Here is a 13,970-nt window from a genome sequence, read left to right on the forward strand (position 1 = left end):
CGGAGCTGCGGGGCCGGCCGGGCCGGGGCAGACCCCGGGGACCCGGACGCGGCCGCCCGGGCCCGCGGGCGGGGGGATCAGCGGGGGGTACCGGCGGCAGGGGCAGCCACCATGGAGTTCCGCCAGGAGGAGTTTCGGAAGCTAGCGGGTCGCGCCCTCGGGAGGCTGCACCGGTGAGCGTGGTGGGGGTCCTGGGCGGGGAAGAGAGCGAGGGTCTGAGGAAGATGCTCATTCCCACTTGGGTGCAGACGGACAGCTGGACGGGTGATACCCTTGGATGGGGGGGTCCACCCATCTTTCCAGTTTTCTCCCTCTGTCGCCGACGGTGCCCCTCTCTCTGGTCCTGTGGTCTTGTCTCATGCATCTTCTCCTTCATTTTTCTGCGCCCCACCCCACCCCAGGCGCTGCCCTTTTCTCTGGGACTGTATATCCCCCACCTTTTGGGTCTCTGACGCTTCCCCCACTTCTGGGTCTCTGTTTACCTATCTTCTCTCTGTCTCTGCATCTCTGTCCCCCTCTCTCTGGGTCTCTATTCTCTTTATCTCTGAGTCTCTGTCCCCCTCTCTCGGAGTCTCTGGCCATTGCTCACTCTAGATCTCTATCAATCCCTCTTTCTGGGTCTGTGTCCTCCCCCCCCCCTCCAGCTTGCGTCCCCCCGCCGGGTGTCTGTCTCCCCTCTCTGGGTCTCTGACCCTCTCCTTTTGGGTCTCTGTCCCTCTATCTCTAGGCTTTTATCCCCCCAGCCCGGGTCTCTCCATCTCTGCGCCTTTCTCAGTTTCCGTCTCTCAGAGAGTTTAATCTGAAGCTAAAGCGGATTGGGGCCCATTGGTCCTTGTCCTTGAGGAGAGTTAAGCTGGGAGGAAGAAGCCAGGGGACCTGGATCTCTGGGGGAGAAAGGAGGTGCAGGCTTCTGGGGTAGGGCCGACTACCCAAAGGATGTAGGCTAGAGCTAAGAGGGACTTCCTCCCAGCCAGAGAGATGACCCCAGTGACCTGCGTGTCCCCAGGGCAATCTGGACACCTTCCCCCAGTCTCTCACCCCCAACCCCAGCCCTGGCTCCAAGTCAGAGAAATTACTCAGCTGCAGAGAAGCCTAAAAATATCTGGCCACAGCGCGGGAGGCAATGGCCTCATCAGTACCGTGCCCCCGCCGCCATTCCCTCAGACCCTGTCCACTTGGCCCGCAATCCTGACCCCATCTTTAGTTGACCCTCAGCCCATCTCACTAGGCCATGAGAGTCCTTCTCTAAGTCTAACACTAGTCCTGCTTGCTGCAGACCCCCTCCTAGCTCCAAACTTACCCCGCCTTCTAGTAACATGAGAGATGGGAATAAAGCTGGACAGAAGGGAGGGGGCAGGAGGATGGCACAGCGAGAGAGAGGGGGTAGGGGAGCTGAGATAACCTCACCCCTTCTTCTCCGATTCTTCCAGCCCCTCCCCACCCTTTTTCTCGCCTCCTTTCACGAGTTTCTCAAAATACATCAGTGCGAAGTCAGGAGAGCCAGAGAGACGTGCTGAGGGAGGGGGCTGGGAGGGGGGATGGTGGCGGGAGGGTTGTTTCTCAGGCCCCCTCCCTCAGTCTCTGCTTCCCAGCTTCTCATCTGTGTCTGGGTTTCTCTCAGTCTGTCTCCGCCTTACTGTCACCTCTCTGAGCTGCCTCCTGGGCCCCACAGACCCAGAGCTCGGAGCTCCCCCCAGGACAGTCATCAGGGAGTCTGAGCCGAGAAGGGCATTTGCATCTGAATGCTGGGGTTCAACTGGATGGTTAGAGAGAGAGGAATGCCCTGTATTAGACACAACACCCTGATTCCATTGAATCCTCTAGACCAAGCTGGGGAAACTGAGGCTCAGTTCGAGAAGGGGGAGAAATCACTGGAGGAGGACAAGTGTCATCATTCGAACTCAGGCCACTCCCTCTCAAGCCTGGAAGGGAGGCTGCAGAGTTCCCTCCAGATGAATGATGCTGGAGTGGGTGGAGAACACCCAGACCAGGAAACAGATGGTAGCCCAGGGCGACTTGGGAAGGGGAATGCGGGAGAGACAGGAGCCCACGGGCATCCTTCCTGAGAGCCCAGCCTTGGATGGGGCGATGCTGGGGGCCAGGAAATGATCAGGCCCCATCAATACTCCTGTGTGTGACCTTGGACGTGCTCCTTCTGCTTTCTGAGCCTCAGTTTCCTTAGCTGTACAATGGGAAGATAAGAGAGAACCAAAAGGACGTAAGGGGACAGAGAACCTGAGAGAAGCAGAGACAGAGACCCAGAGAGAGGGAGATTGAGACGACGTCTTCATTTCCGTTAACTGGCTCATCACCAAGTCCTCAGATCTGAGTCGCGGGCACCCAGGAAGGGGAGACAAGGGTATGTGGGGGGGAATCTGCATCCAGGCTCTCCCCTCTCTGTTCTTGTTCTCCGCAAAGCATTGAGGCCACCTTCACCTCTGCCTCCCTCGATCTCTTATCCTGAAATAACTGGCGTTCCCTTGAAGCGCCCCCTCCTAACCTTCCAATCTACACTTGTGCCCATTTGATGGATGTGGAAGACTGAGATCCGTCCCCCCCCACCCCCACCCAGTTTAGAAAGCCTTGGCCAGAGATCTGACATCTCTTAATATTAACAATGAATATCAAATTTCAGGGGCTGCAATCACATCTTGAGTTTCAGTGTCAAATAGCATCTGATATCAACCTGGGTCAAGGTCTAATCTCATTGGCTGTCACATTCTGATGGGAAGAAGCCATCCCACCACCCCGGGCTTCATTCTGGGGGCTTCCATTTCCCCTCTCTGGCTCTCTGGCTCCCCTCTCTCAGGGTCTCTTTCCTTGTCCCCCTCAGTTCTGTTCATTGCCCCCGTTTCCTCCTCCCCCCACCCATTTCTTAATCACCACCGCCCCAACCTCCTTAAGTTCTAGGATGGGGAGGGGTGACTGTGCTCTCTCTTCTCTTCCACCCGCCTCCCCCTAGACCGTCTGGCTGTTCTTCCCTCCCCCGTCCCAGTCTCCCTCGCCTCCATCTGTTCTAGCCCCTTCCTGGGATCCAGCCGGATCCCCTGGCTGAGTCCCCGCCGCAGAGAGGGGCTGCACCTCACGAGTCACGTCCCCAGCCTGTCTCTCCTCAGTCTCCTTGTCTCTCCATCTTTCTCGTAAGGCTCTGGGCCTCTGCATCTGTGTCTTCTCTTCTGGGTTTCTGTTCCCACCTGTCTCTGGATCTCTGTCCCCCTCCCTCTCTGTGTCTCTGTTCTTTCCTTCCCTGCCCCTCCTTCTCAGGGTCTCTGTCCTGTTTCCCCCTTCTCTCCGTGTCTCTGCCTCTGTCTAATTCTCTCCCCCTCTCTGGGTCTCTGTCCCCTTCTCTCTGGATCTCTCTCCCTCCTTCTGTGTCTCTGACCCTCTTTCTCAGCCTGCCCACTCCCCATCTCTGTCCTCCTCCTTTGGGGTCTTTCCACACTGCCTCAGGGCACCTCCCTCTCTCTCCCTGCAGCCTCTCTCTGGGTTTGAGGTGGCTCTCCATGTACCCTCTCTGTCATCACAGACTCAATCCTGGATCCAGAACAGGCGGGGGCGAGAGCCACACTGGGGACTGAGCCAATCCCCCTACCAGGGCCATCTGTCCCTTGCCAGGACACCACCCGCCACTCCCCCTCCCTACCCCCTAGGCTGACAGCCTGAACTCAAGGTTCCCCAGGGATGTCCAGCTGGGCTGCTGGATTCCAGGGCCCAGGACGTCTCCGCACCCCCAAGTCACTGGGAATGGGCTTTGGGTGGCTGAACAGAGTCAGCTGTATGTCAGCCCCACACCTGGGGCCTGGAAGCAGGAAGGGGCATGCCACAGGGCGCAGGGGAGGAGGGGGGCCGGTATATACAGCAGACATGGCTGAGAAGCATCTGTTCTTTTGACACCTTTGCTGAAGCATCTCCTTAGCGCCTTTTGCTTCCTCAAATAGACTCAGATCTAGGAGAGGGGGCTGGAGAGAGTCTCTGGGCTTTGGGCTGGGGGCTGGGGACATAGGCTCAAGGATGGCAAAGGGTAGTCTGGGGTCTAAAACTCCTGAGTCAAGAGATGAGAAGGCTGGGGGAGAAGGGAACTGAGGACCTCCCCACCTGAGTCTGAGGGAGGAAGGGGCTGGGGCGTGGATTCTGGGTGTGAGAGAGATGGAGACCTGGGGTCCAGATTCCTGGGTCCTGGGGGGACAGGGGAGTTAGGGGCTGGACTCCTGGGGAAAGAGGGAGTGCGGGCTTAGAATCTTGGGTCTTTTTCAAGCAGGAGGTTTTCCCTGGACTCCTGTGTCATGGGGAGGAGGGAGCTGGGGGTCTGGACGTCCGAGTCTTTGACTTCCCACCCCGCAGCCTTCTGGAGAAGCGGCAGGAAGGTGCGGAGACGCTGGAGCTGAGTGCTGATGGGCGCCCAGTGACCACGCAGACCCGGGATCCGCCCATCGTGGACTGCACCTGCTTCGGCCTCCCTCGCCGCTACATTATTGCCATCATGAGCGGTCTGGGCTTCTGCATCAGCTTTGGCATCCGCTGCAACCTGGGCGTGGCCATCGTCTCTATGGTCAACAACAGCACGACCCACCGCGGGGGCCACGTGGTGGTGCAGGTAGCTCCAGGCTGGAGCCCTGGCACAGCCCGCCCCTGCCAGCCCTGCCCGCGCTCCCGATGTTGTCGCACTCGACTACGCCACGCCCCTTCCAAACAACAGCCAGAGTAGCCCCGCCCATCTGTGCCGCCCTCTCAGCTCTAAGCCCCGCCCCTATTTATTTCAAGTCCCTGACTTCAAAATGCAGACTCTGGCCCAGCATTAGGTTTCCTATATGTTGCCCCTGTTCCATTTTGGGCCTCCTTAGCAACTTTGCTCCGCCTGCGCTCCGCGCCTGTCCCAATGTCACGCCTGCTTAATCCCAGTCTCATCTCAAGCTCCATCCTGAGTTTCGATCGTGGCTTTCCTAAAGTTGCCGCTGCTAATTCCCGCTTCCTTTGCTCTGGCCGTTGCCCAAAGCCCCACCTCGTCTCAGACTTTCTCCCTATTTTAATTTCAGTATGGAGCCCCTGCCTCAGGAATAATTCCTGATCTGGGCTGTAGACAACCCCGTCCCTTGCTCCCTTCCAATCAGGCCTGCCCTTTTGGCTACTTCTTGTGCCTGCCTAGACACCATCTAGGTCACTCTGAAAATAGTTCGTGAGTTGGTTAGAAGTGGAGAAAGAGTCCGCACCTTCACATATGGGCCACCAGGCATTCAGAGAAGGGACACTGAGGCAGGGAAGCAGGAAGATCGAGGCTTCTAGGCAGCATCAGGCCCCGTTGCTAAGGTAGTGCTGCCCTAGCAACGTGGAGGAGCAGAGCTGGAGGGATGGCTTGAGCTCTGATTGGAGGGTGTTTGGGCGCGAGAGGGCATCCTTGTTTCTGATTGGCCGAGGGACTAAGTCTGTGGGTGCTGATTGGTGGAAGGGCCGAGCCTGGGACGCGGCGCCTGGTTCCATGTGCCTTTTGGTCCACAGAAAGCTCAGTTCAACTGGGATCCAGAGACTGTCGGCCTCATCCATGGCTCCTTTTTCTGGGGCTACATTGTCACCCAGATTCCCGGAGGATTTATCTGCCAAAAATTCGCAGCCAACAGGTACAACGATGGGGTCTCGAGATGAGGGGTTAGAAGATGTGGCCTCGCATTTGGGGCCTGACTCTGGGACAATGGGAGGAGCCTGGGTTCGGGGGCGGGGTCTTAGAGAAAGGCGGGGCTTGTGATTGGGGCGGGTGGGAGTCCCAGAGAAGGTGGGGCCCGGGGCTCTGGGGAATGCAAGGCCTGGCCTGCTGTGGGCGGAAAAGCAGAATCCAAGGCATGGCGGGATAGCTGGACCCTTTCCTCCGACCACGGACTCTTCCCATTAGGGTTTTCGGCTTTGCTATTGTGGCTACATCCACTCTAAACATGCTGATCCCCTCGGCTGCCCGCGTCCACTACGGCTGTGTCATCTTCGTGAGGATCCTGCAGGGGTTGGTAGAGGTAAAGCCTCGCCCCCTTATGACCCCGTCCCGTTCTGACTCCTCCTCTTCTTGTTGACCTTGGTTTTCTCCTCCCTAGGGGGTCACGTACCCCGCCTGCCACGGGATCTGGAGCAAATGGGCCCCGCCCTTGGAGCGGAGTCGCCTGGCGACAACGGCCTTTTGCGGTGAGGAAGGGGCTGGGGATCCAGACTTGAGGGTCTGAGGGAGGAGGGGCTGTGGCCTGGATTCCTGGGTCTGAGGGAGGAGGAGCTGTGGCCTGCACACGTGTCCCAGAACTTGTATCCGCACTCCTGGATCTGAGGGAAGATGGACCCTTTCTCCATCCCGCATCCTACCCCTTAGGTTCCTATGCTGGGGCGGTGGTGGCGATGCCTCTCGCCGGGGTCCTGGTGCAATACTCAGGATGGAGCTCCGTCTTCTACGTCTACGGTGAGGGGCCCGGACGCCTGGGTCCGGGTGGCGCCGGGGCGGAGCGAGGCCGGTGGTCACCTCGCTTCCATCCCCCTCCTGACCCCTCCCAGGCAGCTTCGGGATCTTCTGGTACCTGTTCTGGCTGCTCGTCTCGTATGAGTCCCCGGCGCTGCACCCCAGCATTTCGGAGGAGGAGCGCAAGTACATCGAGGACGCCATCGGCGAGAGCGCCAAGCTCATGAACCCGGTCACGGTCCGGGCCCAAGGCTGCGGGGCGGGGCGCGGCGGGGCGAGGAGGGATACCCAGGCGGGGAGGCAGGAGAAAAGGGGACTTCGAACACGCACAGCGTGTAGACCGTGATGGGTTCGGGGAGCCTGTTAGAGGGGACCTGATGGGAACGCAAAGGGGGCGGGGCCAGAACCTAGGAGGCGGAGTTAAAGCGTGAGGAGGACCAGACTTTAGGATCGGCAGGTGCTGAGGGCAGGGCCAGGTCGCGAGGTGGGCGGAACCGGAACCACTGATGGGGCGGGGTTAAACCAGCAGAGGCTGGATTAGAATGTGGCGGTTTTGCTTAGACCTTGGGGTGGGTGAGGCTAGAACTAGGGGACGTCATTGAGTGGAAAATGACTCCTGGGCCCACATTTATGGGCCTTTGAGGGTCATCGTGGGGTCCGGACACTTGCAAACCTGAGGGACCACGGTTGAGTCGGGACGCCTGCATCCCCGAGGTGTCACCGTGAGCCTGGGATGCCAGAGTCCCCACAGAGACATGGTCGAGCCGGCGCCCCTGGGTCCCTGGAGGTTTTAGTGAGGTCGGGAAACCTAGGTCTCTGCGGGAGTATAGTGGGGTCTCTGAGGGGACACAGAGAGCGCCCAGCCCTGGTCTCTGTCTTAGCGGCCCCTCCTCTCGCCCCCCGCAGAAGTTTAACACACCCTGGCGGCGCTTCTTCACGTCCATGCCAGTCTATGCCATCATCGTGGCCAACTTCTGCCGCAGCTGGACGTTCTACCTGCTCCTTATCTCCCAGCCCGCCTACTTCGAAGAAGTGTTCGGCTTCGAGATCAGCAAGGTTGGGCCCAGGAGGGGAGGGCAGGGGGTGCAGTCGAGGTGAGGGGGAAGGAGCGGCGCCTGGATCCCAATGGGTTGGAACGAGGGACGGGGAGGAGCCCATGGTGCATGAATCGGGCGGAGAGTCCGGCCGGCGGCCCCTGAGCCCCTGCCCTGAACGCTCGCTGGCGCAGGTGGGCCTGGTGTCAGCGTTGCCCCACCTGGTCATGACCATCATCGTGCCCATCGGCGGCCAGATCGCGGACTTCCTGAGAAGCCGTCGCATCATGTCCACCACCAACGTGCGCAAGTTGATGAACTGTGGGGGTGAGTGGGGCGGGGCCTGGGCCGGGTCCAGAACCACCCGGGCTGGCAGAGCTCGGTGGGGCGGGGCCGTGGGAGGATGGGGGCGGAGTCAGAGGGCGTGTCCAAAAAAGGCGGGGCCAGGATGAGGCCGGACCTGGATGCAACCTAATCCCAGGCGGCCAGTCTCAGAGGCCGCGGCATGGAAGGGCAAGGGGGGGTGTGACTATCCAGGTGGCGCAGAGGTGGGACCCAGTTGGATCTGGAAGGGTGGGGTCTACACTGGACGGGGCGGAGGAGGACAGGAACTAGGTGTTGAAAAGGGGCTATGAGTGGGGGGACCTGGAGACACTGGTCTGGGCGGTGTGCTGCCTAACGAGCTGGGAGAGAGAGGGAAAGAGTGAGGGTGCACAGGTGGTGCTTGGACCCTGCGTATTCAGGGCGAGGCCTAGTCAGGGAGTGGGGACATGGGGCGGTGGAGCCTGTGCGCGTGGTCAAGGGCCAGGCGTGGAGGTGGCCAGACCGGGCCGGATGGAGGCGGGCCGGGGTGGGAACCTGTCTGGTGGGAACCGCTTTGGCCGGCGCTCAGATGAGGCGGCCCTCCATAGGCTTCGGCATGGAGGCCACGCTGCTGCTGGTGGTCGGCTACTCGCACTCCAAGGGTGTGGCCATCTCCTTCCTGGTCCTCGCCGTGGGCTTCAGCGGCTTCGCCATCTCTGGTGAGAACCGCAGATCTGGAGCTTGGGGGATCCTGGTCAGCTCTGTGGGGAACTTCCTGGCTCAGGAAGGGGACCTCCCAGCCTCGAAAAAGGTGGACTAGAAAGGGCAGCGGGAAGGAGGGGGGAGGGGAATGGGAAGAGGGATGGGGGAGGGCGGCCCAGTGGGAGTCGCTTGAGTGAGACTCGGGTGTGATGCCTCCTGGCTGGCCTCGCCAGGGTTCAACGTGAACCACCTGGACATCGCCCCGCGCTACGCCAGCATCCTCATGGGCATCTCCAACGGTGTGGGCACGTTGTCGGGCATGGTGTGCCCCATCATCGTGGGCGCCATGACAAAGCACAAGGTCTGTGCACCGCTCCTGACCCGCTCGCGCTCCAAATTTTGTGTCACCCTCCGTGGGCTCCACCCCTGCCTCTCTGGGTCACCTTCAGCCTTTCTGTTGATCTTTGTCTTCCTTTCTCCGGGCCTCCCCTCCCCCTTTCAGGGTCTCTCTCCACCCCCTGTTTCTCTGTCCTCTGACCCCAATTCCCTATTGTCCCCTCACAGACTCGGGAGGAGTGGCAGTACGTGTTCCTCATTGCCTCCCTGGTGCACTATGGGGGTGTCATCTTCTACGGGGTCTTTGCTTCCGGAGAGAAGCAGCCGTGGGCGGAGCCTGAGGAGATGAGCGAAGAGAAGTGTGGCTTTGTTGGCCATGACCAGCTGGCTGGCAGTGACGAAAGCGACATGGAGGATGAGGCTGAGCCCCCCGGGGCGCCCCCTGCTCCCCCTCCCTCATACGGGGCCACACACAGCACAGTTCAGCCCCCAAGACCCCCACCCCCTGTCCGGGACTACTGACCATGTGCCTCCCACTGGATGGCAGTTTCCAGGACCTCCATTCCACACATCTCTGGCTTGAGTGACAGTGTCTAGGAACCCCAGTCCTCTCTGTCCTGCCTCAGGCCTACGAAGCACTCTCCCTGGTTCCCAGTGCTGTCACGTCCTCTTCCCTTCCCAATTGCCTCTCAGGGGTAGCAAAGCTGCAGACTGGCAGTTTCAAGAATACCCAAATTCCCCTAAAGTTTCCTTTCTTGTTCTGCCTCAGTGGTTTCAAATCTCTCCTTTCAGGGCTTTATTTGAGTGGACAGTCCAATCTCGTACTCTCTCGTGTGGTTTTGGGGCACCTCCTCCCTTTCCTTTAACCCCACGGACTCTCGGGCTAAGTCCTGAGATCAGTCAGCCCCCCTCTCCTTTCAGAAAAATTCAAGGTCTTCCTCTAGAACTTTCAAATCTCCCAACTCTATTCTGCATTTGCCAGATTGGTTTAACCAATCACCCGTCCCCGCCATTCTAAGGATTGATTCTCACCAGCGTTTCTGAGGGAAAATGGCGGTTTCAAGTCCCCCCTCCCCCTTTCGGCCCTCTCTCCACCAGCAGATTCTGCTGAAGCACCAAACTCCCCAAAACCTTCTCCCTGGCTTAGCGCAAAGTCTAGGGAAATAACCAAAACGGCGGGTTTAACGATACGCCTCTCCACCCCCATGCACTTTTTCCGACACGGTTTTCAGGTCTGAATAGTGGCTGCTCAAGTCTAGCAACTCAACGGTTTGAAGCCACCACCATCGAACTTCCCCGTGGTGGTTTCAAGATGCCCCTCTTCCCCACAATTCCTTGCACTTTATTCTCCTGGGTGGTTTCAAACTACCCTCGTTTTCTCAGTGGCCATTTGTGGTGTCCCTCAGGGGTTAAATGACTCAAAATCTGGGATCCTTCTCCTCTCAGACTCCCCTATTTCGGCTTAGAATTTGGGGAACGTATATAGGGGAAGTCACAGGAAAGGGAAGGGGCTGGGGGAGAGGGGTGTTTTTCCCCGGGCAGGGTTGTGTCTTTGTGTCTCTGTCTCTGTGACCGTAAATCCTGCCCTCCCTCACGCCCAATAAAATGCTTTGGTGTACGTAGTCGTCATTGGTCGTGGAAGTCACAGGAGTCCTGGCCCCCAGCCCCTCCTCCCTCAGTCCCAGAGTCCCAGCCCCTCCTCCCCCAGGACTCAGGCAGAGGAGGTGTCTAGGCGTGGGAACACGTGATTTATTCGGCCTCAGGCTGCGTTCTCTGGTCAGAGCGAAAGCATCTCTGTGTGCTGGACCGAGAGGACCACTATGTAGCAAAGCGTGCCGGGAGGACAGGACCTCTGGTGCCTTCCTCGGCCTGGGGATGCTGCTGGTCTGGAGGGACCGAGCGGGGCTCAGACGAAGTTGTTGGGGAGCGTGGCGGGGGAGAGCGGCTCCAGGGGCTGGGGGCGACCCCCGCGGGGCGGCGGGGGCAGCTTGGGCGGCAGCGGGGGGGTGGGCGGCGGCTGCTTGGTGGCGATGTGTGAAGGGACCCAAGCGTCCGGGGCATAAAAGTAGAGGTCATAGGCTGGGTCCTTCGGGGTGTCCAAATGCATAACTGCGGGAGCAAAGGAGCGAGGTCATCCCCAGGCTGACAGGGGGCCTGTCTCCTCTGCTGCGCCGCTGACCGACGGGGAGGCGGGGGAGAGAATTCCGACCACCCTTGGAGCTGGGTTTTCGAATTAAAGGATGAGGTCTCTTAATAGACAAGGGGGCGTGGCGTCCTGCGGCAGGGGCGGGGCCTGCAGCGTAGGGGCGGGGCCTAAAGGGCTCGGGCCGCCCTCTATTAGGGGAAGGGGCGGGGCTTGTAGAGACTGGTGGCTCGGATCCTGCCGCTCGTCTCTGCTGGGCTGGGCGCAGGGCTGGACGTGTGTGTGCGAAATTTCAGAGACTTAGGGGGCAGGACCTGCCATGGAGGGGTCAGGGCTTCTATTGACCTTAGATGGGAGACCTGTACTTTCTGGCAGGGCGCCCTCAAATGCCAGGAGAACCCAGGTTACGGAAACGTGCAGGTATTCAAGGGCCGGTCAATGTAAGGGTCGCTCACCCGGTTCATCTCCGTCGTTCGGAAGCCGGTGGTGTGCGAAGGGCCTGTGTCGAGCCGTCCGGCGGTAGAGACACCAGAGCAGCAGGAAAATGCCGATCAGCAGCCCGGTTCCAGCGAGGAAGAGACACAGGGCCCCGCCCGCCACGCCCCGGGGACGTCCCACCAAGGTCACGCCTTAAGGAAGGAGCCAGGGAATGAGCAATCGAACTCCCGGCCCCTCCTCCCTCAGACCCAGGAGTCCAGCCCCCAGCCCCTCCTCCCTCAGACCCAACAGCATCAGCCGTCAGACCTGGGAGTCTGAGCCCTTAGCCTCTTCCTCCCCTCTCAGACTCTGGATCCCGGCCCACAGCTCCCTCCTCCTTCCGACCCCGGGAGTCCAGACTCCCAGGCCCCTCCTCCCTCAGACCCAGGAGTCCGGTCCTAGCCCCTCACCGGTCTCCTGCACTCGTTCCACCACGATGATAGTGTTGACTCTCTCACCTCGGCTGCGCCGCTGGGGGACCCGCGGAGTGGCTGGGGCCGACTGATTGGGGGGCCCTGGAGGAGCAGGGGGGCCCGCAATCCGGGCTGAGGGAGGAGGGACATTGGGCCCTTTAGAGCTAAAATTCTGGGGGGCCTTCAGCTCAACGGTCCCAGGAGAATCTGAGGTGGGCGATTTAAGGGAGCCGGGCTGGGTGGCTGAAAGGGTTTCCGGCTTGGGATTCAGGGGCAGCTCATTTAGGGCCGTAGCTTCCTCCTTGAAGGGTGCAGGCGTTTCTGGGTGAAGACTAAGGGAGAGCTCAGGGTCAGAGGTCATAGGGATCTCTGTGGCACCTTGGTAGGGGGTTGTGGGGGATTCTGTTTGGGGAATCTCAGTGGGGCTGGGGTTATGGGTTACAGGGGATTCTGGGCGAGGGGCTTCGGTAGGGTCAGGATGGAGGGTCTGGAGGAATTCAGAGTTCGGGGTCTCAGTGGTGTCAGGGTCATGAGTTTCTGGAGATTTGGCGTCAAGGGTCTTGGCGGGGTGAGGATCCGGGGTCTCAGGGGCTTCTGCACGTGACATTTCAGTGGAGTTAAGTTTGGGACTCTCTGGGGATTCTTGGGGTGCAGTTTGGGTGGGCTCAGTGTCTGGGGTCTCAGGAGATGCTGGGTGTGAAGTTCTGGAGGGGTTAGGTTCGGGGGTCTCAGGGGATTCTGCGTGTGGAACTTCAGTCGAGTCAGGTTTGGGGGTCTCAGAAGGTTCTAGATGTGTCGTATTGGAGGAGTTCATGTTGGGGGTCTCCAGGGATTCTGATATTGAGGTGTTGAGTGAGTTGGGTTTGGGGGTCTCAGGAGACTCTGGATCTGGGGTTTCCTGGAGGTCAGGGTTGGGGGTCTCAGTGAAGTTAAGGGGGGAAGGTTCTGGGGAAACTGCATGAGGCATCTTGGAGGGCTCAGGATAAGCACTCTCAGGGGACTCTGGGTTAGGCCAGTCAGGGGTGGAATTTTCAGAAGCGTGAGGTGAAATCTCAGAGGGGTGGCCCATCCCCGGGAAGTTGGAGTCCGCAGGCGGTGAGGCCGAAGGGGCGGCCTGGGAACCCAGCCAGGCGAGGAGGAAGACGAGGATCGGGCTGAAGGATTTCATAGCTCTGGGAGACGCCTATAGCTGCGGGCGAGCGGGAAGGAAGGGGTTAACCCGGAAGCCGCCCGGGAGCCCTCATCCCCTCCCGAGGCCACGCCCACCCACAGAGGCCCCGCCCACTGGTCCCCAGGTGGACTTCTTCCCCGCCCAGTTGGGCGCCTGGGAAAGGAAGAGAACCGAATGGCAACTCCCCGAAGGCTGCGGGGCGGTAGCCGCCGTAGCTAAGGGAGACTGAAGCGCGGGGCTTCTTGGGAGTCGTAGTTAATTTCCTTATCTGTTTCCCCGAGAGGGTAGCAGAAAAATTGGGAGAGAATGACACCTCTCCAAGCCCCCAGACCTTCTCGGCTTGGATTTCGGAGGGTATAGACCTCCGAGGGGACACGGGATCCCTTCCTCTCCGAGGGCCCCGGGTACACCTTGACTCAACAGTTGTTTACACTAGAGGAGGCTCAGAAGGAACAGCTCGGGGCTGATGCCCAAGACTCCTGAGTCCCAGAGGGTGGAGGGCACTGTCGGTCTAAATTCCTGGTCCTTTAGACAGGAGAGGCCTGGGGGTTCAGATGCCTAGAATTTGGAGGGGGCAAAACTTGGGGAGGGGAGCTGCATTACAGGGGAGAGAGGAGATGAGAGTCTTGATCTGTTAGGTCCTGAGTTAGAAGGGGGTTGGGGACTCTGAGTCTTGGGTCCTCCAGAGACAGGGCTGGGGGGTCTGGATTCCTCAGAGGAGAGAGCTGCGGGGCGGGACTCAGGTCTCTCTGTTTATTGAGGATGGAGCTGGGATCCCAGGGTCTCAGGGGCTGGTCTGGGGCAGAGATGCCTAGGTCTGTGGTCTGGTGAAGGTGGGGGTGGTAGACACCTGGATGGGACAGGGTCACTTGGGTTCCTGGGGTCTCTTACCTGCTCAGTGGGATCCAAGATAACAGCAGGTGAGCGGAGCTGGATGCGGAGATTGGTGAATGCTGCAGAATGGCTC

At 59.8% G+C, this 13,970-nt stretch overlaps 2 protein-coding genes across 2 annotated transcripts; one reads left to right on the forward strand and one right to left on the reverse strand.

Annotated features, from left to right (window-relative positions):
- The first annotated feature begins 111 nt into the window (after window positions 1-111).
- On the forward strand, window positions 112-10,342 carry SLC17A7 (solute carrier family 17 member 7). Its single transcript, XM_046683436.1, has 12 exons — window positions 112-173; window positions 4,342-4,594; window positions 5,494-5,612; window positions 5,882-5,996; window positions 6,075-6,162; window positions 6,341-6,427; window positions 6,520-6,662; window positions 7,331-7,480; window positions 7,653-7,785; window positions 8,370-8,480; window positions 8,697-8,824; window positions 9,028-10,342. Exons 1-12 carry the CDS (start codon window positions 112-114, stop codon window positions 9,319-9,321), a joined length of 1,683 nt encoding a protein of 560 aa, XP_046539392.1. The 3' UTR covers window positions 9,322-10,342.
- Window positions 10,343-10,541: 199 nt separating this feature from the next.
- Window positions 10,542-13,000, reverse strand: GFY (golgi associated olfactory signaling regulator). The gene is made up of 3 exons (XM_046684246.1): window positions 11,830-13,000; window positions 11,398-11,571; window positions 10,542-10,908 (listed from the first exon to the last, which is right to left on the reverse strand). Exons 1-3 carry the CDS (start codon window positions 12,998-13,000, stop codon window positions 10,706-10,708), a joined length of 1,548 nt encoding a protein of 515 aa, XP_046540202.1. The 3' UTR covers window positions 10,542-10,705.
- Between the last annotated feature and the right edge of the window lie 970 nt (window positions 13,001-13,970).

The sequence above is a fragment of the Equus quagga genome, chromosome 13 (assembly GCF_021613505.1).
Source record: "Equus quagga isolate Etosha38 chromosome 13, UCLA_HA_Equagga_1.0, whole genome shotgun sequence".
Lineage (NCBI taxonomy): Eukaryota > Metazoa > Chordata > Mammalia > Perissodactyla > Equidae > Equus > Equus quagga.